Here is a 24,901-nt window from a genome sequence, read left to right on the forward strand (position 1 = left end):
GTCGCACGCGGCCACCTCGGTGCGTGTGAATTTACGTTGTGGCTGCAATGAATAACACAAAACGCTTTATTACAGTAATGTTTTCCGTATTAGCTCGTTTTAGGATAATAATACACAGCGCCCCCGGTTTTCGTATGAGGTTGCATGAATTCGCACCTGCGCCCACACGCTTTGACTGCGGCCGCCCCTTGGCGCAATAATGGAGAGACTAGTGAGGCAGGCATGCACAGTTACATGTGTAAACAAAACAGTTGAAATAAAGAAGATTGAAATGCGCTTTCATAGTACAGTACATCATTTAAAACAGCGAAGTGTACCAAATTCGCGAACTTCCTTCAATCTTCTTAGAGCCACCATTCATTATCGATTTCTCTGGACTTCTATAATGATAGCAATTTACTTTATTTCAGACAAATATCTATATTGTGTTAAGTAATCCTTACAAACTATATTAGTAAAACTCACAAACAGTAAATTACATTACGAACTATCTAAGGAGCGTTCTAACACACTCGACATGTGCAACTACCCAATGACACAATATTGGCCCATCTTCGCTTTCGGCCACAGGCCGAAGGAGGCCGTTGGCGCTGCCTCGCGCCCTACGCGTCAGAGACGCTACTCTCTTTTGCGGTATGGCGCTTAAGCCGTCCCCGCGCGTCTTAGAGAATATACCCGAGCCATGCTGTTGGGGTTGCTACGGTAGCAACCTAAGAGCGTCATTACACTGAACCGCAGGGCGTGATAAGCTTTCTATGTGTACTTGACCCGCAGGCTGCACGTGTAAAACGGTTGACAAAACGCTTTAAAAAGCGTGAGCTTCACGGTTCAAAAATAAAGGGTATTTCAATTCAGGATATTAATCACATATTTTTATTTTTTTATTGGTTTAACACTTGCCCGTTCCATGTACGCGCTGTACGCTGATGACAGCAATGCATTTTGTGGCACTGCTGGTCCGCTAGTGAATATACCCTTCCAGCAACGCCACCAATATCGCCTGCATGGCATCCAAACCAAAGTTGGTGCTATAAGAACTAGATCGAAAAGAATACTAATACATTTGCGACCTAGTCTTTACGAAACCAACGTACACTTGGAATTTCCTACAAACACCCGCGCTTTAAAGTACAATGTATGCAAACGCTACAAACGCTGATACCACCTACATCTTTGGACTTATCCGGGAACAAGAGGATGTCCTTGGCAAAGTTGGAGGTCTTCGTCGGGATGTCCTGGGGCTTGGACACCCACTCTTTAGCACACTCTTCCAGGACGTTGCCGGTAATTGTCGTGACAAAAGTTAATTTGTTTAAAAGAAGATCCTAAACTTTATTTCAGTGCACAACTTCAAAACTCCGTTTTTACCTTATCCTACAGCTTTGTTTACTTTTTTCTAGAAGTGAAACTCATTTACTAAATTGTCGCTTGTCGTCTCATCTACTTTTCGCAAACATAAACAAGTGATTTGAAATCGCCAAATAATAAAAATTAAAGGTTGACTTAAATCCATTAGCCACTAAGAGTAAAAAAATCTGTAGGCGCCATTTTGTCAAAACTATGATCATATTTTGGCTGACATGTTATTACTTATCACCATCCATCTATGAAAATGTAATTTAATTAAGAATATAATAGCATTTTTTAAATATTGCACTTGTTTTGTTTCTCTGACGGCGACGTAGACATATTATTTAAGTATTTATTTTGCTTTTGTTGTTCCAGGTTGACAGCGACAAAGACAATTCTACGGTTTCTGACAATTTTAAAGATTCGGTGAAATCACGCATTGTGTAATGTGATCGAAAATAAAATTTCACAATAAATCCTTTGCAAATCAACGATATTATTTTATTAACAAAAACACATTTTAATGCGGATTTTGAAACGGATTTCATTGAGAGATAGGTGGTTGAAATTACGCAAACGGCAGATAAGGTATCTTCACAGCCGATTATCCTTGTACGTGATTGAAGAGAGTTTAAATATTTCATTTTAAGCCGGGTACTCATTCGCAAGTTATAACTGTAACGTACAGATACAGTAATGAGGTTCTAGTGTGTACGCGTGAAACAGCATTCCCTCGCTAGATAGAGTAACAGGTTATCGTCGGCTCACTGCGAACCGCACGCGCTCGCGGGCTACGTACACGCTATGATTTTTGGTGAACTGTAACCGTTGCATGTTATGTAACTAAAAATCATAGTGTGATTCGCGTGCGGTTCGCAGTGAGCCGTCTAATTAAAGACTGTTTCAAGCGTACACACTAGAACCTCGTTACTGTATCTGCACGTTACAGTTACAGCTCGCTAGTGAGTACCCGACTTTAAGTGTACGTGGATAAAGTTCCTTACAGATTTCCTGGCGACTTACATAATAATAAGTAGTAATAATAAGCCACATCAATCACTTGGTCTCCAACAAGGATAGGAGGATTCCTTGCAATCATTCCAGGGAAAACCAGGATACCCAGGCCCGAATCAATTAGGAAAAGTTTATTTTTTAACTTTGTTACATCGGGAAACGAATCCGAGACCGCTGAGTGGGTATCAGATCGATAAATCGCAGCTATTTCCCGATCAAACACAGATTTATAAATTACCGCTCGTTTATCAACGCTTATCAATTACTTATCAATAAATCTTTCAGTCCGAAGCGCGTGCGCGTGCAGTCTGCTGGTGTTGACACTTAGAAGGTGAGGTTTTTAATTTTGTCGAAACATTTTGTTAAATACATAGAGTTAAAAACATATTTAGGTTTTGTAACTATCTAGCTTTTATCATCTTGGTGTTGGTGGATAGTAGTAGAAATGCCCACATAGTAGGAATGCTAATAATTTTTGTTAACATTGTTCGATAGTCATTGATTTAGCGTGGGGTTTTAGTGTTTTCATTTCTCCGAATTTCCCTACAGGTATGTTCATTTGATTTAGTATAAATATTCATAAAATTATTTCACCAATGCAAACGGTGTGTCGGAGTTTTGTTGGCATCGGACAATTGTGAATTGTTTAGAAGTTGTCAACACTAGACGCAATCTAAAATATTTACTTTAAATCGATAGACAATCAAAAATATTTCACCTAATAAAAAGATAATAATTTAGCGCTTTGCTACTTCATAAAATACGAGTTAAGCGTGAATATAAAAAACGTCTTTTATCTGAACAGATGTCTCGCTAGTGAATATTTAGGTAAATGATTTAGTATTTCCTTAAATGATGGGTTTGATAGGTATCAAACCTAAAAATCTTAATTACTGAATAAACATTAGACCATATTTGGTGGCTATAGTTGTCAATTAATATTTTATTTGTAACAATAACTTACATGATTATTTATATTACTTACTTACGTTACTTGCATTACTTACACTACTTACATTATTTTGCTTTACAGTTTTACATGATACATACTAGTTTAGAGTTAGATATAACTAACTAACTTTGCTAGTATTTGCGTGTGGTGCACTTTGGTGGGTTGCAATCGCTCGCCATTTATTGATACTGGCAGAAAACCAGCTCTGATTGACTTTTCACGGTCTTCAGTATTTATGCTGTAGTCATACATAAAATTTTATTAATTGTCGCAGTATTTGTTTGTTTGTTTCTCTCAGCGTGTTTGTAATTACAAATCAGTGTGTGTTTTATATAAATGTGTATTAAGTTAATAATGTATGTTATATGTGATTTTGTGTTATACTTTGTGAAGTGATTGTAAATGTTTGTTTCTTTTTGTATTTGTGCTGAATAAACGTGTTATCTATCTATCTACTAGAGAGAGAGATAGAGAGAGACAATTAACCAAACACAATGACGGTTATTCTGTGTATAAAAGACCCCGTACCTTAGCGCCTCAGCAGGTCCGCTAATCCAAAGTAGGCAGGTTATTCTCCTTAAGTGAAGTTAAAGAATTTCTACGGGTTCTTAAAAGCATCTCATCTTCGCTGTGGTCATCATCATTAATGGACTAACAGGACTATGGTGTTTGGTTCAATTCGAAAATTGGAAATACTTTTGAATTCTATCAAACTTATGACGAATTCACAGTCCCTTGTGAGTTCAACTCCTACGGTGCTTTACATCGACGGAACACGCCCTGAGGAAACGTGTCTTTCACCAACTATCTTGAAGACGCGTGCAGTCAAAGTAATCAAGATTGAAGAGTCATTTTTTCTTTCAGCATAGCTGAGATGAACCGGTACAAACGCGCGGAGGTGGCCAAACACAACGGGAAGAAGAACACCCAGTTGTGGATCGTTGTGAAAGACATCGTTTATGACGTCAGCACTCACATTACCGAGGTAATGAAACATTGTCCGGGTCGTTAACATTATCAGCGCCATAATTAATGTCATATACGTCTTTGTTGAGAGTTTTACTTTAAATCTATTTTGATCTCAAAATCTTAAAACGGATCAGAATTAACAGCTCCGATGAGATGGTTCCTCAAGTAAAACAATCGCTCAATCGCATATTAAATTTCAGTCTTATTTCACAAGCATTTTTTGCCTATCACAATAATCGTATCAAATGTTTCACACCTTTAAAACATAATTGTTTTATAGAAGCTAGTTTAACTTGGTTACACGGTTGCTAGGCCATTTCCGTGGACAATTTTTAAGCATATTTCAACAGAAACACGTTTTCTACATTACATATATATTTTAATGGTTCAGTTTTAGAATCATGAAGTTGTAGTTATATCTTCGAATGAAGCTTATGTACTCATTTAGTGTCGTGACAGTGCAAGATCAGTTACATTATTAAGTAAACGGTAATTATCATTTAATTCGATAAACTGAGCCACACGGTGAAATACATAAATCGGTTTAAGATAAAATTATATTATTTTATCAATAATTTTTATACCCGAGACGGTGATTTAAAATAAAATGAAATATGAGTATAACTCGATAAGTGACAAATAATCCTAATTCCGGTATATAATTATTTCGATAATGCATATTCTAAAGAATCCTCTACTGAAATGTGCACTCTGTGTCATATTTAAGCAGAGGAAAATCATCCTCCATAAGTATATAATAATTTACTTTGAAATTAACGTGGACTATGCTGTAAATTTTCGTGGGCACTGAAATTTTGAAGTTGAATTCCGCGGACCCACTGGATTTTAATTTTCCATATATTAATATGTAACTATGTACTACTGTTTCTTTCTACTACTATTTTCTGCTTTCATTTCAATAATATATTCGTTTCATTGACAAACAGTAAATAAAATTTGCTACAAAAATGGGTTGATAATGTTTTTCCGTCTGAAAGTGGGAGCCTTCAAAAGGCGCCATTTCTGTCCGTCATATCGCTTATAATCATAAGCGAAACGAAAATTGATTAACCTTTGGTATTGAGTTTCTGTTAGGCTGATCCAGATTATATTTTAAAGATCTTTTGTAGGTTTGTAATATTTGAATATTTCACGATTAATGTACTCAACATTGATATAAGTAACTATCTCACAGCGATATCTTTTCTAGCATATCGGCGGCGAGGACCCGCTTCTGGAAGTCGGGGGTACGGACGCGACAAAAGACTTCGCGCACCACTCCAGCGCCGCCTACGCAAAGCTCGCTCAGTACAAGATCGGAGAAATTGTAGAGGTAACCTTAAAAACAATCCTAATAAGAGTTGTGAAGAAAAATTGTGCTTTTACACGTTTTCAAATGCGAGGCCAAATTTGAAATGCCGTCGATCAGTGAGCTTTTGCACCTACCGACTTCAGGACATGATGTCATTTCACCTGCGGAAGTTGATTTATTTATTATAACTGCCAGATTATAATGTATTGACTAGATATGTAGATAAAAAACTATATTCACTTCCATGGCAATTTATTTACTAAGATCGACTAAAACGAACACTATATTATTATTAAATCACTTAAAAAATAATAACAAACTTTAATAACAGAAGGTTGTGTTTTGTGTTTGTTATGTGTGTGTCCGTGTGTGTATGTACGTATGTGGGCTTAAATCACAATTTTGCGTTACAAGACAGCTAATAACAAGATAGTAACTAAATTTTATAACGAATGTGTTTATATTGAGACTAGGTTAAATAACTAGCATTTGTATCGGTGTTAGTGTGTGTATTACTTAATAACATACCTGACCTTGAATGTCGCCACACACAGATCTCACAATTACAGTTAACATAAACGTGGATACGATTACAATTGTTAGTGTTTTTTTACATATTTTCATGCACTACATAGGTACTATTGCATATTCACGTTATTTAATGACGTTATAATAATAACCTTTTGCTTTGTACAAAATCTTACTCTCGACTTCTGCGTAGCTTGGTTACTCACTCAACAACAAAATCATCCAGATGTGACATCAGTCAGTACATCAACTGCGGGCCTTTTACGTGCCTAGTCATTTGCCGTAGAACAGACGCGAACAATTTTCCTTACACGAGTGATTACATTAGGCCGACTGGACAGTAAGCAGCGAGTAAGTAATTGGCGTCGTAAGCAGCAGCTACAGGCGATCGGTCAGGCGTCATCTGCCCGAGGAGACAATTTATTTGCTGACACGTTCCAGACAATCTTTAAAATATACAGAGTTCTGCGAAGATTAACCTTATCATAAAATTACTTTATCAGATTCGACCAACTTAATGCGACAAATGTTTATTTAAAGAACGATACAAAGGATTGTAATAATAATGGATGGATAGGGATGTAATACCAGCAGTAGATCTCCTTGTGAAAGAATTTGTCCACGGAATAACTGCAGCCAAGTATTATGGTGAACGTTCCGGCTTCGAAGGGTGCTCAGATCTAGCAATTTAAAGCTCTGGGTGGCACTGTAACTGTCATGGATACGCGTTTCGCTTACCACCTGGTGTACGATTTGTTTGTCCCGTCCCTTAATATCATAAAAGAAAGTAAAAATATTGCATTGAATTTTTTTATATAACGTCGGTTACAAGGTAAAATATAAGTGATTGTTTGACCTCTATCTCACCTGTTGGAAATACGATGAGGTCGACGATGGGGCATGCTCACCTATAAGCAATTGGGTCCCTGCGCAAAGTCAAAGTTAAATAACCATTTATTCCATAGGTAAAATTTTTATATTCCAAACGTCATTTCTTAAGCTCTAGGGATTGCTCCTTTCAAATAAACTAAAATGCTGTGGAATACAATTTGAATCATATTTATGTGGAATCTAGACTCATGTTGTCTTACCATACATCTTTAACTAACTCGAAGTCTTAAATTTTGTAACATGGCTTTATAAGTTTTAAACTTGGAAGACGATAATCTTATTATATGCTCCGTATTCTTATTGTAAAAACGTACACTGTTCCCCGCATAAGAATCGATTACCTTTGTTAAACGAAATCGTGCTATCATGAGCTTAGATTAAAGCGCTAAAATCCAAACTCATGATAGCACGATTTCGTTTCGCTGCTTGTCAAGACTCACTCTCAACATTTCTGAATACGTGGCGAAATAATTCAACGATAAACTCGAGTTAAAATTATGAACCAATTGTACCAACCTCGCTGCCATGAAATAATTTATACGAATAACTGCTTCGACATGTGCATCAAGATGTTTAATAATTTACCAAATGACGTTAAATTACTACAAGGACTTACTTAAACTATAATTGACAAGATGGCTTTTGCACATTGCTTCTATAGTAACAAAGAATATTTCTAATTTACAAATAGCAACTAACAGTATATTAAAATGCAATTAAGTGTACACAAGACACAATAAATTCCATTACATTTGCACACGTGCTTGCAGTTTGAATACATTGTACCGAATTCCTTGCACGGGATCGTGGGGAAAAGCACAGAAACTTGGAGGCTTATACCCAGCAGTGGGTGAAGTCAGACTGTATATGATGATGATGATGATGAAATTAATTTAAGATCTGCATTCTATTCTATTCTATTCCAATAGTCATGATACCAGTCTCCTTAAATAGCGTAGTGCTACAAATTACCCCCATTCAGTATTTTTAATAGAAAATACATCAACCAATAGTTGTACAGACATTAAATGTATAGACGCCAATAAATTAGTTATGAATTACTTTATTGGTTAATGTGTATCTAATGGATAGGTTACAAACTCTTGGCGTTCTAATAACTGTTTATAGAAATTCGGTTTAATTCGGTTGTTTTTCAGGCAGAGAAGTACTACGACGCCAACGGCAAGCTGAAAGACGGTGCACAGGCCGGTAGAGGCTGCACGCGTATCGTCACCTGCGGCCTGATCGGATGACCAGTCTCAAAAGAACCTCCCTCATTACCACATCTTATAAGTTCCATAGCTGCTCTTGGTGAAGTGCAAATACTAATACTAGTGAGTCTCTTATGTTTATTAAAGAAGGTAGGTCTACCTAAGCGATGACCGTATCTCGCGTGTAAGTATTTGATGTGAAATTTCTAGAATAACGGTTTACTCATAAAGGTGGTTTGTACTAAGTTGTACAACAAGCGTATTCAGTTTTGGATTTGTTGGATTATATTATAAATAAGTACATATTTATAATATTATTTGTAAACCAGCAACGACTCGCTCCCAAATTTTTTATAAAAGTAAAAAAAAGAAAACATGAACATGGTGGCGCTACACAAACCTGTGTACGTTTCCCCATATACCGCAAAAATATACAAATTATAATGTCAGTGGATTGTAAATTAATAAAATAAATATTTTCATTTCTATTTTGTTTTTTATTGAAGGAAACTAAAGTGTCTCCGTAACATGGCATCGCTTTTCCATAACTTCGCAACTCTTTGTACTCGACTACAAATCCAAAAGAAATATTTTTAAAGCGACCAGTCGGTGCACCATTTCAGCGTTGCTCGGATCGTTGCTAACAGAAATATCAACAATAAAACGTTCCATTAAGACTGTAGTAATGCCATACGCTGAAAGGGAACAGCTGCGATGGCGGAGGCCGAGTGCGCAGGGCGGCTCCCTGATGCAATATCGACACATTAGAGTGCAGTGCCCGGCCGCCAACTGGCCGTGCGGTCGGGTTACTCGGGGATTTCCATTAGTTTGTTGTGTCGGGATTAGATTTTCTGCTCAATAACCCTTCCGTTTATTAAATGAGCTTAAACAATGACTTTTAAAATATTGTAAACCTAGCTTCAACCTCGAATCAATTCGGAACAAGTAACTTACAAAAATAACCAGGAAGACAATTTGGCACCACTGCGTTAATTGGACATTAGGGCTCGCTCGTCTGTTCTTTAAATAAAAAAATAAAAAATCGTTAATTATGTATTGTTGAAGGGGCGCAGGTGTTAGAAGGCGGCGGTGGACTTTATTCCTTCCGTTCTGAGGGGTTTACCCATAAAACCAATAAAAATAATTTGGAAAAATATTAGTGATACTCTCATTTAACTCCTGTGCAGCTGCGAATTGGCATTGGCCATCAAAATAAGTCGTTGATAAAACGTTGTTGGCGGTGAATGATTAAAAAATAATTACGTAGCAAACGGTTCTTAACACACTGCAAACTGTGGGCATAGCCTAACGTGAAAGGAGGTTGGAGAATGCCTTTCCCAAAGATATCGTCGCCTTTGACTGAAAACCGGTATGCGTTTTCACATGAACAATGTAAACTTGTTCTTGCTCAAATATATTATCAAAGTAATATAGTATCAGACAGAGGTATAGTATTTGACTAATTAAAATGTTAAATAAAAGCACTATTGTGTTTACTTCATTTTACGCCACATTTTTATCTTCGTCTTGAAAAATTACATAAACATCACGTACAAGGTATTCACTCTAAGACGAATATATATATATATATATACACACACATATACACTAGCGCCCGTAGCATGGCTACGCATGATTGTCGCAACGCTCGCGATAAAATAGAAATAAGCGCGCGCTATTGGCTATCTAAATTAGATCTGATTGAGACAGCCTAGCGCGCACTTATTTCAATTTCATCGCGCGCGCCGCGACTATCATGCGTAGCCATGCTACGAGCAGATCTTTTTGCTTCTACTTACGATGAGGAGTTACTACAAATACACATTTACGAATGTATATTTGTCTCACTAAACATACTATTTCAGTCGACACTGAACTATATCATGTGTGTTTTCCGAAACTAATGGAGAACAACGTCTTATAACAATGGAGTGCGCTTTTCAGAACAGTCTGTGCTGAAGACTTGTACTCTCTAGGAAAGCGGGGAACATTGGGATAAAGGTCTGCTCTTACCAAAGAATATTTACGTACAACATCTACATGAAAATTCGCCTCGTATTAGGCAAAACAATGTTCATCCAACGAAAATGTAAAGTCACATGGGCAGGTACATACTGTATTATTCAGGGATATTCTAAAAGCAAAGTAATGAAAACAAACTGATGTTCAGGACAAAGGTTTTGACAAATCAGTAACGTATCGATCTTATTGATAACGAAATATGTAGATAAATGGTGCACAATCAACGTCATCTCAAGGACTGTTGACTATCCGCCGCCATTGATTCAACAATTACATCTAAACTAAATTAAAGTGCGTACCGTTTTCGCCACAGCTGCACTTTATTCAAAGAACTTTTAAATGTGTCGCTAGCAAAAAAAAATCCATAAAAGTGATAATGTATTATTCTAATATTCATGTGAACCGTGCTGGTGCATAATCAACTGAATTTTTTTCAGTTTTAGTTCAGCTCGATATTACATTCGAAGCGGCTCTCACTATGTAGAGGCAAGCGCGCGTGAAACTTGACACATTCATTTAGATTCAACTTTGTACCGCATGTCATAAGAAAAGTGCGTACTTAGAGGCTCTTGGGGTACAAAATTCAGTGTCGTATTTAAATAACTAATGCGCATGTAAACAATAAGATTAGTAGTTTTTTAAAATGCTGCTCTTAACGCCACCTGTCGAGTAATTACGCGACTAAGCATTTTGGGGATAGCGTGTTCAACATTTAACGTTTTAATTCTTCATTAACCTGGTAGATGGCGCTATCAGGTACACACATTTTTTTAGTTTGTCTTATCTTAAATATCAATCGTATGTCATTGTATTTTATGTAGTATAATAAAATTCAAAATAGCAATGCAAAATAGTTTTGTTGTTGTTGTCCTAAGGTACAGGGTCTACCTAGTTTGGACTATAGGTGTAGATATCATTTTTTGTGCACTAGTCTCCCGCTATCTTCACTTGTATATACGTTTTGATTGTTTATGAATGGGAGAGAATAAATGATCATTATTATTACTACGTATCCGTAACTAAGCATGGTCAAGGGCAAATGATTATTTTTATCAAACAACGACTAATTCCTCATAATAAAACAATACCACAATACCTGATATAGGCTATTATATTTTTACTAATTGTCGATACGGAGCTAGCTTCAATATTCAGCAAGTCCACACCAGGAGTTGAAAAGTAGACTTACTTAATAATATATATACAGTTGATATAATTAATAAAACGGAAATATGAATAAAAAAGAATTTATTTATGTTCGGACTTGGATTCAGTGGTCGACTAGTCTGATCGTCGTGGGCTGGGTTCTAAATCCAGGAAAGAGTATTTTAATCGATTCAGGCATATATAAACAAATCAAGTTAATTAAGGCCATGATAAGTATAATATTAAGGCAAGTTTAATTCCAAGGAAGGATTGTGTTCACAATGTCGATCATTTCATGGATGAAGAGCTTAGATTCGATGAACGTGTTCTTCTGAAAATAAACTGTTGTGTTGTCGCTCTTGAGTCCCTATATAATTTGGTATTTTACTACTTTTTACTGCACAATTTTGTATGTAACTTTCTATTATGTTTTAATTTTTGTTTCGGTCTATCTTATTGTAATATACGTAATGTTATAATGACAGTATTAAGAAAGATAGCGGTCACTCTGAAATTGTTTCGCATCAAGTAACTTTTTTAATGGCATGCAAACAACTACCTGATATCTGATTGGTTTAGCAAGGTGTCGCCAGCGTTCTGCTTTAACAAAATATTATTTAGTTTTGCTTAACGTGCTAAATGTACTGCACGTGAAATTCATAGTTGAAACTCGTATTTAGTAGTGAGGTAAGGTACATGACATTTTTCCTAATGCAGATGTCATCTTGAGCTACTAATTAAGAATAGTGTAGTAAAATACATGATTTTATTGTTGTAATTTCAGTGGCGTCATTATGTTACAGAAATGCCACCAATATTATTAGTACAAATGTGGCTAAATGAGAAGTTGTATTAATAACGCTGTTCTTCCTCACGTTGCTCTCTCCTGATTTGAGCACTAAGCAATTTTGAACAACAGTGGCAGTACCTGGTGGCACAGAAAGTTGGTTCTTTTGAGGGATATTAAAGCAACGTCAACAACAGTTCCTTCACTAGATGAAGAATTATGTCATAGTATTATAATAATAAAAAAATAAAAAGAATTAAGTGTTCATCACAGTATTCTCGTGTAATATTAAAGTAAAATTTATCAAATGCAGCAGGCACTTATTGATGTTTTTGTACCAGAATCGCGGATTGGTATCTTGATAATGGGAGTATGATTAAGAAATAGAAATGAAATGCTGAATTTGTGTCACTCTTTTTCAAACTACCATAAACATAAGGCGCGACGCTTTCTAAAACATCGAGAAAATGCTTCAATTCCACAACGAACGGCGTCTGCAAAATATGCGAATGTGTGCGTCCGTACGCGGCGTGCGGCGGTCGTGCACACATGCAAGCCAAGAACTGCCTCCGTGGCCGAACGGTCACCATGCCGGACTGCCAAACAGAGGTCCCAGGTTCGATTCCCGGGCCGGGAGAAGTATTGTATGGCCTACAGTTATTTCTCTCGTGAGTTTGGGTGTAATTTGTGGTTGTCTATGTGTGTGTCCATGGCACCCGCGACACAGGGCTTCCCTAGTGCGGGGCTATGTTGAGTGTGTGAGTTATTATTAAGCCGCGCTGCTACATTTGTATAAATAATAAATAAAAGAGATTTGTATGGAGTTACTCTAGTCAAGTCGTATTAAACTACGATTATGCCAAGAGAGAAGCACGCTCGCGCTGACACCACGAGTACATCTCTCATTACGAACCGAAAATTCTGAATGTTAAGATCCCCACCTTATTCAACTAGACGAGACTCTCAGGTGACAACTAATTCAGAGCGCTACATTGATTGTCAGCTGAAAGTCACCCATAGAATAGATTAGAATAGAAATAATTTATTCCTTGAACAATCAACACAGCACACATGCATTTTATAATAATACTATGATTATCATAGTAATAATAACATAAGGATTTGAAACTAAATAAATATAATATATAGAGTACCTACAAAGCGCGTGTACAAACCTGTGACTCGTGACCCACTCAGGTTGTTGCCGTCTCACGTTCAAGTGCTACGACGCTGATTTTCAGCGGGTCCGGCAACAAAACACACGTGACACAGAACATTGTAGCCAACACTAAATACATTGAATGACGCAAGCACATAATTATATTAATTTAAACACAAAACATGAACAGTCTATCCATTAAGATACAATTAATGTAGTTACCGTTTAATAGGTACCTTGTCATGCGCAACAATTGTAATTTACAATACCATTGATTTCAAATTAATATGATAAAATAGTAACATGTATATATTGAATTTGGTAAAATGATAAAATAAGGTTTAATTAATTAATTGAAAATTTTGATTACAACTAAATAGACGAACAATATTAAATTAAAACGCATAAGTATGTCCCAGACACGTCAACAGCTACGATGGATATTTTTGAAGATTTGAGCAATTTTTTTTAATACAAACAACGATGAATACAAACATATAAATTTGTGTATCATATACTGTGGATGTAGGTGCAACTATGGCGACCTTGACATTATTCGAAAAGATCGGGACCATACAAATATGGTATAGGTCAGCACCGGATCCACATCAAATACATACTATTCCTTTTTTAAACCCATTTTTTGCCAAATTACTTACTAGCTATAAAAATTAACATATAAACCATAAATGTATCGTATTGTGCAAACGTTTCGGTTATGTTACGAGAAAAAGATATGCCACCGAAACGAAATGATGAAAAAGCGACGTCACTCACTTTATATTATACCCTACTTATTATAAACCAATATAACAGCGCGAAGCTACTAATGTCTTATCCACGGACACTTTAACTCTTTTATTTTGTAGTTGATACAACATCGTCACTCGCTGGAATTCACGCGGTGACGTGTCGTGATGACATAAGAGATGATAAGAGATACGCAAAAAACCGCTTATTTTTCTATACTTATCAATTAGTTATCAATAGATCTTTCAGCCAGAAATACGCGCACGTGTAGCCCGTTAGCAGAGATACGGTCCGCAGGTTAGATACTTTAATATTTTTATTTCGATACCTTTTCTCCGAAAAACATATACTTATTACATATTTTGTCTTTCTATTTATATATTTTGTCCTTCTACATAGGGCGCACTATAAGTTTCCGGAACTGGCCACTTACATAAACAATATTTAAAAAGTAATTACAACATTTGAAAATAGAACTCTTTGGGTGTAGAACACAGTTCGTTTCATCTGACTGTCTCTTGTTTTTACATTATGGCGTCATTTCAGAAATTGGTTGTCTACATCACCATGGATTTAACTCGTGAAAATTTTCGTAGTATGATTTTCTACCACTTTAAGTGTAATTTAACAGCTCAGCGGAGCTTCGCTCGGCTTCAAAATGCTTTTGGCGATGAAGCACCATACAAGACGACTATTTATAGCTGGTTTGCTGAATTCAAACGCGATCATGTGAATCTCAGTGACGAATTTCGTGATGGTCGCCCGTCCACTGCTGTGAACAACAAAAACATCGATGCTGTGCGCCGTATGATCAAAACAGACAGGCATGTGACATATCTACCTTGAGATTCGGGCATCTTTACGCATGAGTCAAATATAATCAATACTACACAAACATTTGGGTGTGAAAAAGCTGTGTTCTGGGTGGATCTCACACAATTTGACGGAGGCTCAAAAAACGGATTGCGTCACTTGGTGCAATGCCATGCTTACCAGATTCAACGAAGGGGCGTCAAATTTGGTGTGGGACATAGTAGCAGCTGACGAAACGTGGATTTATAGTTACGATCCCAAAACAAAGCAGCAATCGAGCATATGGGTCTTTCGAGATGAGCCGAAACCAGCTAAAGTGGCGTGCGTGCAAAGTGCCTCTAAGCTGATGATTGCTTCTTTTCTTAATAAAACTAGACATGTGGCTACTGTTGCTTTGGAGAATCGTTGTACCGTGAATAGCGATTGGTACACGACCATTTGATTGCCGGAAGTTATTGACAAATTCCGTAAAAATAACCGTGAGCACCGTATCATCTTACAATAATGCCAGTTCTCACACGGCCAGACAGACAAATGAATTTTTGAAGGTGAACAACGTTGACCTTATGAGCCATCTCGCGTACAGTCTCGACCTGGCACCTTGTGACTTTTATTTATTTTCCAAAATTAAGAACCAGTTACGCGCTCAACGATTTTCATCACCTGAAGAGGCTGTCGAAGAGTATGAAAAATATGTTTCAGTGATTGTCGCGGAGGAGTGGCATAAATGTTTTCAAAATTGGTTCATTCGTACGAAAAAGTGCATTGACGCTAACGGACAATATTTTGAGAAACAATGAATTCATTTCTGACCATTTATAGTTTCTTTTTCTTTCCGGAAACTTGTAGTGCGCCACATGTATTTTTATTTCGTGTCTTATCAAAAGACCAAATAGCAATATTCGTGACGTACCTATAACCATATCAGAATTAGAATCACACCTAAAGTTTAAATTTTGAGAAACAAACTGTTAGACTGTAACTATAATGTGATAGCGTTAGGAATTTGCGATATTTTTATTTTATTTTATTTTTTATTTCTTCATGGTAAACTATAACTATATGCAAATATAACTAAAATGGACAGTGAAGTAGGTCAATTTAGTTTACACTTATAGATATAATATAACATGTAAGTAATGTAAGCACTCTAGAGAGATTATGAAAATTAGCAATTCAAGAAGAAAAAGAAAAAATATATATATATGTTACTTTCCTAGGAATTAAACTAAAAATTGTTGAGTAACCCTCTCGCTGTGGCAACTCCAGTATCCATCAAGATCTACTTTATTGACCAGGTTATTGATATTGTTGCAAGCTCGCAGCAGAAACGAATTCTTTCTGTAATTGGTTGAGACTACAGGTACGTCAAATATTTAAAATTACGCCCGGGAGTCAAAAAGTTAAGTTTGTACAGTAGTTGAGGACAATCAATTGTATTCTGAGCTATTTTTAAAATGTGCAATTGGCTATTTGACGACACATACAAAGAGGAAGAATATGGTGGATTTTGCAAATATGCAGATAATCTTCATTATGATATTGGCGCTTAGTACAGAAACACAGATAACGAATACATAAAATTTTTTGAATGCGTTCTATGCGTGAAGTGTACACCTCGTATTGCGGTTTCCACATCTGGGAGGCGTATTCCACAATACTCCGAACAAACGTACAGTACAAGATTTTAACTGTCTTTATATCCCGAAACTCACTAGAACGACGCATCACAAACCCCAGCACACGTGATGCTTTGGTAACTATTTCATTTACGTGTGCATTAAACAAAAGTTTATTATCGAATGTGACACCCCGATCACGTGCTGTGTTTCCACGTTTAAGAACCCAGGTTCTTAAACGTGGCCAGCCGCCGAGCATATAATTAAAGACTAAGGCTAAGTTTTTGCGACTGTAGGTTACTATTGAGCATTTGGCAGGATTTAAGTCTAATTTATTAGAAATACAATATTTCTCAAGGAGGAATAAGTCATTTTGGAGAGCCTCAGCTTCAAACTTGGTTGAAGTCGTGGAATATATTTTCATGTCATCGGCAACATATAGGAGGTTACTTGAAATCAAACACGAATAAATATCATTAGTAAAAATAGTGAAGAGCAACGGTACTAGTAAAGATCCCTGAGGCACGCCGCTTGATATTTTGACCCAGCTAGAAATATAATTACTAACAACAACTGCTTCAGATCTATTGTCAATATAAGAAGCAAACCATCGGAGAAGATTGCCACGAACCCCAAGTTTGTTAATTTTTGAGAGCAGTTTATCAAAACATTTGCTGTAATCAGTATACATCACGTCAACCTGGTCCCCTGCTTCCATTGCTGCTGATATAAAGTCGCTTATCAAGACCAAATTTGGTGTCGTTGACCTGCCCCTGATGAACCCATGCTACGACTGTGACATGTTTGTTTTAATTGATTCAAACAGCTGTCTGTAGATTAACTTTTCAAAAATTTTCGAGATGATGCAAAGATGCCCCATGCCTAATGAGGCGGTAATGACTAATTTCAGTTTTAGAGCCTTTTTTACCCCCCCGGTAACATGACCACGTTTCCAAGCCGTCAGTGTTTTACAGGAGGAGAAGGAGTACTTAAATAAAATAGTTATGAGGATTGAAATCGAAGGAGCAGCTTTAATTAAAAAATACGCTGGAAGATTTCAGGTCCCGCTCCTTTGGAAACATATAATTTTGAAAGAAGCTTACACACTTCACTGGCGTCGATTTCAACGGAAGAGATGTGCGAAGAAGTAGGTTCGTCCGTGGAATGGAGATTTCTTAGTATGTTGTTGTCTTTCGGTAGAAAAGACGTGGAAAAATAATCAGAGAATGCGTTTGTAATAGATTCACCGGTATTAACAATTTTGCTTTCGTACGACAAGCTACTAGGCATTGTATTGCATTTGGACCGGGATTTAACGTGAGACCAGAAGTGTTTGGGATTGTTGGAAATTGATGACTCTGTACTATATACATATTTCTCGTAACATTCAGATTCCATGGCTACAATTCTGTCTCGTAAAATTCTGTAAGATGCTTCGTCTGACCTGTTTTCCTAGACTTTGAACTTTCTTAGATACTTATGCATTTCTTTGACTGCCCTCTTCAGGGGCTCAGAGTATCACAAAGGATACATTTTAGATGATACAGATTTAGAAGGTGTATTCTTATTTATTATATTGTTAATGTGGCTCTAAAAGAAGTCCGCAGCATTATCGATGGGTCTTGTTAACAATTCAGTATTCCAGTCAATCTCTGATATTTCTGAGTTGATGCGAATGTAGTCGCCTTTACTATAAAGCAGTTTATTGCGTTGCGTAGCCTTAAGACAATCAAGACCAATAAGCTGCATTTGTATAGTTAGAGCTTCATAAAAAGGATCGATATGAATAAGTGGGTTACTACAACGTGACACCACCACATCTTCTTCACTCAATACTAAATCGAGAATTCGGTCCCGGGAGTTTTTAACAAAAATTTTTGTTAAAATTGAGAGTATTTAATTTGTCTAAGAGAAATATTTCGTCAGAAGACGTTCCTGGACTGGGAGTCAAATACAGCTTTCCATTAACGCCTGGTTTCCACTCAATGGCACTGAGAGTGAAATCGCCCACTACTAGCTATCTGTATTGCAGACAATTCAAAAATGTACTGCATGTCAGTCTGTTTATTTTGAAATGGTTACTTTCATAAATAATCCAAAATATTTGATAACACAGTCACTAATCATCTACTGAGATTTAATTACGACGTTGATGATAGAGGAAACATTTTTGTGCGTGATTTAATTTTTGTCGTAATAATAATAACACGGGATGGCCTTGCTGTGCAATATTAGTTTTGGTTCATGGCAAAATATTACATAATGGATCAGACACTTTCTTATTCGGAGCATGTCGCCGATGTAAGTCGTAAAATCTTTGCATCACTTCATTCCCTCAAGCGCATGCAGTACTTTCTTCCTCTGTCTACCAAATTTATGCTCATACGCACTCTTCTTTTTCCTATTCTGGACTGTGGTGACGTCTCCTATCTTGATCTTTCGGAAGACCTTCTTAATAAATTGGAGCGGCTGCAAAATCAATGTATCAGATTTGTGTTTGGATTGAAAAAGTACGACCACATTTCCAAGTTTAGAGATGAGTTGAAGTTGTTGCCTATTCGTTTACGTAGAAATGCTCACATTTTATGCTTCCTCTATAAAATCCTGTTCCATCCCACTTCACCTAGCTATCTACGTGAGCGTTTTCAATACCGTTAGGCTATGGGTGACCGCCTGCGTTCTGGCACCAATTTGTCCCTCGTCCTTCCACAACACAGTTCCCAAAAATATTCGAACTCGTTCACAGTAAATGCTGTCCATATGTGGAACCTTCTCCCGGTCGAGGTCAGACAGTCGCCTTCGGTTCGGGTTTTCAAGGGTGCTCTTATGAAGTTTTGGGATTGTTCAAACTCCACATGTTAGAGCTTTGAAATATTTATTTACATTTCATATATTTATTTATAGTTTTATTTGTGCATTCATTTTATAATAGATTTTGTATGTATTAATGTATCAACATTACTTAATATATATGTATTCGTTTGTACCTTTGATTTATTAAATTTATCTGTGTATTTATTGAGTATAGTATATTCCATTTCTTTACTTATCTATTTTTAGTGCCACCCCAAAAACCAACTTTCCTCTCAGATTTTCAAAGGTTAGTTGGAAGATATCTCTTTATGGGATAAGCTTGCCTTTGTACACAAATATTTAAATTGTTTCTGAAAATTTGTAAGTTACTTTGTGGTACAATAAAGTGTTTAAATAAATAAATAAATTTTTTTCAAAAAAAACTGATTTTTTCTAATTTTTTTCTATTTATCCTCATATCATCGCTTTTTCTGAAAATATTTCGAAAAATATCTACCATTTTTCGGACAATTAATCAATACTGTTCCTTACCACCCCACGCACAGTGGGCCCCCTCCACTAAAGCGGAAGAAAGGTAAAACATGATCTTATCCAATTTATAGCAGCTATAGTCCTAAACGACAGTATTACAGAACGGATGGACGACGTAGAGGATCGTGAAGTCGATGTGACGAATATTGAAGGGTCATCTCCTACTTTCAGCATGCCCGAGGCGAAGCGGTACACGCGTGCGGAGGTGGCCAAGCACGATGGGAAGGATACTAATACAAAACTCTGGATTATTGTGAAGGATGTCGTTTATGACGTCACCAGTTACGTCGACAAGGTAATGAACCATTAGATACGAGTCTCTGTTTAAGTAAAAATGCGCTTTTGTCCTGTCTATATCGGTTTAAAATATATCGCCTGTGGTTATCCGCAAACAAGTTGTTTTATTGAGATTAAATTAGACAGAGAACAGAATTGTAGTATTTACAATAGGTGTTGGGTTTATTTGTCAGGCCCTAATTATTTAACCATATTTTCGGCAGCATCCCGGCGGCAAGGATCCGATTATGGAAAGAGGGGGCCAGGATGCGACAGACGATTTCGCTAACCACCCCTTCCGCGCCAAAGCAATGATTAATAGGTACAAGATCGGAAAAATTGTTGAGGTAACTTCTAAACTCTTCTTCATAAAGATTCAACCCCCCTGAGCTGCACGGCATCGCACCTCGCCCATACTAATATCGTTCTTCTGTACGCTACCAAATTCATGGCGAAACATGGTGCTTAAACCAATAACCAATGCTCTAAAACACAAGTGGGATTGATCAGTAAGCATTATGCACCTGACGACTGCCTGCCACTTTCTTGATGTCGTTATTCCACCTGTGGAAGCCGACATAGTATATTTTTTATATCAGCCGTTTATCTAATATATTTATTATACCGGCTTATGATAAGTTTATTGTTGGTGCGTTTCACCTATTTTTCCACACAACTAGATTATTAATCGACGTACTAGTTCGTAATAGGAATTTCCTTTTGAGCATAGCAATGCCTGCTAGAAGAAAGTGCACCCTTTTACAACCACAAATGTATAACAAATGCATAAACTTAATCTTGGTTGTATATGAACTTAAATTTAATTTTGTATATAAGTCAAAGAAAGTTTTGTATTTTTTATAAACATTTGATACTTTATTTTGCAATTAGTATTAAGTTTATTGTCTATAATGTATTATAAGTTTGTTGTAATTAACATTTTTGTACTTATTTTGTAGTGTGTGTATGAGAAAGCGTGACAGTATACTTTTAAGGACATATAGGCTTGTAAAAAATAAGTTGCAAGATATATTTAATAGTTTAGCCGAGAGTAAATTGCTAAAAATTTAGAGGCTTTCCATTGAGTATCCAATCTTTTGACAAGTATTTAACTTTAGTGAAGGCGCGCTGTGCTCTCTTCACCTTTAGGAATTTTGTATTTATAGCGCCATCCCCAATTGGGATACAGTACGCCAAGATAGACATCGCGTCATATATCTCGTTCAAAAGATTTTTTAATATATAATCTCTGATCTACAGTAATACCAAAGTATTTTGTACATTTAACTTTGTCTATTTTGAGCTATTGTTGTTTATGTTATCACATTTGGATGCATGACGTTTGAAGTTAGTTTCAACGTCAAATATCTTTATTCTGTTGAAAACGTTTATCTACTTTACATTGTTGTTTATATAAACCAATAATAGTGTAGGACCTAATACACATCCTTGAGGAACACCGTATTTTACATCCACGTGTCCACATCCTTACTGGTATACTTTGCACTAGTTTATAATAATATGCTCGATTTCTGCGTACCTAGAATAAAAACAAAATAATCGATATGTAACAACTTCGAAACTTTTGTTTACCGGATAATTTGTTTCAAAACAGACAGTGAATAGCAAGGAAGTTGGCATGTCTACCGGCAACACATCGAGCTTATAAACTGTTAGCTTTTTAATATTTGTTTCACTAAGTTTAAGTATGTGGTTTTTCAGGAAGAAAAACACTACAGTGCCAAGGGCAACAGGAAAGGCGTAACATCAGCGAGCCCTGAACAGAACAGAAGAAGCTGTACGAACGTCGTCACCTGCGGCCTGCTCGGGTGACCAGTCGCAAAAAGTACCTCCCACATTATCATATATTATAAGTTCCATATCTGCTGTTCACGTAAAGTGTAATTATTAACGCTAGTGTGTGTCTCACGTTTATTAAAGAAACTTTGAAATGGGTATATAAACATTGAACTTATCTCGCAATGAACGACCGTCGTTACAAATAATAGTTTAACCCGAAAAATTGTATGTGTTAAGTATAATATGCGTGATGTACGTATGAAGTTTTGCTCTGCTAAATCACAATATATGTTCATGAAAAGAAAGTACAGGGTGTAAGAACATTTAAAATGAAGTGGAATGAAATTAAATGAAAAAATCTATTCATGCAAAGTATAAAAGTAGGCAATGTGGTTGTTCCAAATGATTGGAATAATAAATTTAATTCTTGAAACAATAACTTACCATCGACAACAGCAGAGACCGAGTTTGTTCTCAATTTCCCTTACAATAGCCATTAGTACAAATTAATTGTAATTTTTGTTTAAATGTTACCTGATTCTTAATGACAAATTAATGCACGAGTAGTAGGGCCTTTTTAAATATATTGTTATTTTTCCAAATTGTTGCTTAAAATGTGTCCAACACATGTGTAATGTATTATACGCATACATTGTATTATTATTTGTTATTTCAAACAAACCAATATTCCGGGCTCTTTACGACTCCCAGGCGGCTGACTGATATAGTACCTATTTATAAAGTAGTTATGACTAACTTTAATATAAACCAAACTGTTCTGAACTATAGTTACGAAAATGATTATTTCTTAATCTTCTTTAGTTCTCTTCTTTTAATTTTACAATTGTACACCTAAAAAATAGTACCACTTCCAATGTGCAGCAATTCGAAAACTAAGAATTCGATATGTTTTCTCTACGTCCTCTTTTCCAAGTTCACTCGTAGATTGTTTATAGTTAACCCATATATATACGACTTTAACGTGTCGTTAATTAAGGTTATATAATATAATTAACTAGGTGCTAATTGTTTCAGTTTCTAACTATTGGAACATCATCTGTAAACATTAAACATGTATGTTTAATTATCGATAGTATACCATTTTAAATAAGAATAGTAAAGCTCCTAAGATGCTTCCTTGAGGAATACCAAACCTATTTAAACAATAATCCGAAAATTTCTTTTTCAAATTGCATTCTACACGTTGCTACCTGTTACGCCGATATAACAAACCTTCTATTAGCTTTTATGTATCTAATGCATTGACTTACAATTATATGGACGTCGGGTCCGCGCTAAAAAGTGTCCGAACTTATAGGGCGTTAAAATCGTATACAGAGCGTCATTCACGCTTTAGTCTTCGTTTGTTCGACTGACAGCGAAGCAAGCAAAATTAGACAGTACTGCGATGACATTACAATTTAAATTCAACGTTTTAGCTTTTTCATATTCCTTTACATGTCACTACGTTCAAATAGGTTGACTTGGGACATTTTTTTCGTGGTTTTTGTATTAGACCCGTCGTCCATTTATTTGTAAGTCAATGATCTAATGCCATAGTTTTAAAGTTGATAAATCTATCATGTATCTACCGCGAAATCGAAAGCTTCAGGCATTTCTAAAAATAATACTGGTGGAGCTTAAGTCACTATATCGACGATATGAATACCGCTTATGTCGTCTATATCTCTCTTATGAGGTTAAATTGTTTTAGTTTTATCATGCTAAGCTCGGTACAGTAAACCATAAATCATACTTACATAATATGTATTTTTCGAATATTTTAGTCAATATTTGGATAAAGGATAGCAGGACGGTAGTTAGTTTGCTCAAATTTGCCTCTTTTCTTATAATATCGGCTTAAATATGGTCACTTTATTAAGTCAGATTAATTCTACTCTCACTTTATAAATATTTACTTGAAATGTCAAAACAGGTTTGTCTATTATATTTTTTTTCAAATTTGTTTTATTACTTAAGGTTTTTTTTGTTAACTATGTCGTGGGTTACTAACGGTTTGATATAGAATTAATATTATTACGAATTTTTTAACGTTGTTAGAGTGTTATCTTTATGTTTGTCGATTATAAATACTTGAAAACTTATTTGATAAATAATATAATTAAGTTATAAATATAGTACTATTTTTATACATCGCTTCTACGCGCTCTCAAATATAAAGTAAGTTAATAAAATAGAGTTTTTTTTATGAAATAAACTTCTTCAAGCTTATAACTCTTTTTAATCGACTACAAAACGAAAAGAATTATTAGAATTAAATAACGCACGCACTCATAGTCCCGCACTAGGTAAACCCTGTGTCGCGGGTGCCATGTACACACACATAGACGACTACAAATTGCACCCAAACTCACGAGAGAAATAAACGTAGGCCATACAATTATTTCTCCGGGCTTCGGGAATCGAACCCGGGACCTCTGCGTGACATACCAGCATGGTAATCGGTCGGTCGCGGAGGCAGTTAAAGAAATATTTCTACAGCGAATGTTGATGTACAATTTCAACATTGCCCGGAATGTTCAACAAATTTAAAGTGAAATTTACCTTTATTTGACAGGAAAATTACTGTTGACATCGTCACATTATTAAACTTTATATTCGGAAGGTAGATTTCCCTTAGAATAATGTGTAATAAACTCAAGGGGTTGCTCTTTGTAAATAAACATTTGTACACATTTATCTTTATAATATTTATTTAAAACGTCATAAGACGAGGTTCTTTTAACTTATGAGATTTGTAAAGAGGTGAACGGATCACTACCATGGATTTTTGTGATTCTGGTATGTACAAGCTATGTGCTAATAACCTTTAGTATAAATTGTTTGTTTTAAACTTAACAAACGGCAAATTTGGGATAGCAATAGGAATCTGCTTATAAATTGTATAATTGCCTTGATTTTTTTACTTTGTGCAGACAACTGTCAAGAACAGCTAA

The 24,901-nt window shown here is 36.0% G+C and overlaps 2 protein-coding genes across 2 annotated transcripts; both read left to right on the forward strand.

Moving 5' to 3' along the window:
• Positions 1-2,651: 2,651 nt before the first annotated feature.
• LOC113227667 (cytochrome b5-like) lies at positions 2,652-8,615 on the forward strand. Its single transcript, XM_026460636.1, has 4 exons — positions 2,652-2,695; positions 4,181-4,301; positions 5,496-5,618; positions 8,174-8,615. The coding sequence occupies exons 2-4, from the start codon at positions 4,191-4,193 to the stop codon at positions 8,267-8,269; spliced, it is 330 nt and encodes a 109-aa protein (XP_026316421.1). The 5' UTR covers positions 2,652-2,695; positions 4,181-4,190; the 3' UTR covers positions 8,270-8,615.
• A 5,721-nt stretch (positions 8,616-14,336) lies between these two features.
• Positions 14,337-23,314, forward strand: LOC113227664 (cytochrome b5-like). Its single transcript, XM_026460630.1, has 4 exons — positions 14,337-14,388; positions 20,040-20,163; positions 20,369-20,491; positions 21,867-23,314. The coding sequence occupies exons 2-4, from the start codon at positions 20,041-20,043 to the stop codon at positions 21,975-21,977; spliced, it is 357 nt and encodes a 118-aa protein (XP_026316415.1). The 5' UTR covers positions 14,337-14,388; position 20,040; the 3' UTR covers positions 21,978-23,314.
• Positions 23,315-24,901: the final 1,587 nt, after the last annotated feature.

Source organism: Hyposmocoma kahamanoa, unplaced genomic scaffold (assembly GCF_003589595.1).
Source record: "Hyposmocoma kahamanoa isolate Upper Pololo Valley unplaced genomic scaffold, ASM358959v1 212, whole genome shotgun sequence".
Taxonomy (NCBI): domain Eukaryota; kingdom Metazoa; phylum Arthropoda; class Insecta; order Lepidoptera; family Cosmopterigidae; genus Hyposmocoma; species Hyposmocoma kahamanoa.

Excerpts from the sequence above, each read along its gene's own strand:
- LOC113227664 (XM_026460630.1), top strand. The coding sequence starts at position 20,041 with ATGCCCGAGGCGAAGCGGTACACGCGTGCGGAGGTGGCCAAGCACGAT. Across the intron at positions 20,164-20,368 it reads TCACCAGTTACGTCGACAAG|CATCCCGGCGGCAAGGATCC; the intron begins GTAATGAACCAT and ends TATTTTCGGCAG. Across the intron at positions 20,492-21,866 it reads AGATCGGAAAAATTGTTGAG|GAAGAAAAACACTACAGTGC; the intron begins GTAACTTCTAAA and ends GTGGTTTTTCAG.
- LOC113227667 (XM_026460636.1), top strand. The coding sequence starts at position 4,191 with ATGAACCGGTACAAACGCGCGGAGGTGGCCAAACACAACGGGAAGAAG. Across the intron at positions 4,302-5,495 it reads TCAGCACTCACATTACCGAG|CATATCGGCGGCGAGGACCC; the intron begins GTAATGAAACAT and ends TATCTTTTCTAG. Across the intron at positions 5,619-8,173 it reads AGATCGGAGAAATTGTAGAG|GCAGAGAAGTACTACGACGC; the intron begins GTAACCTTAAAA and ends GTTGTTTTTCAG.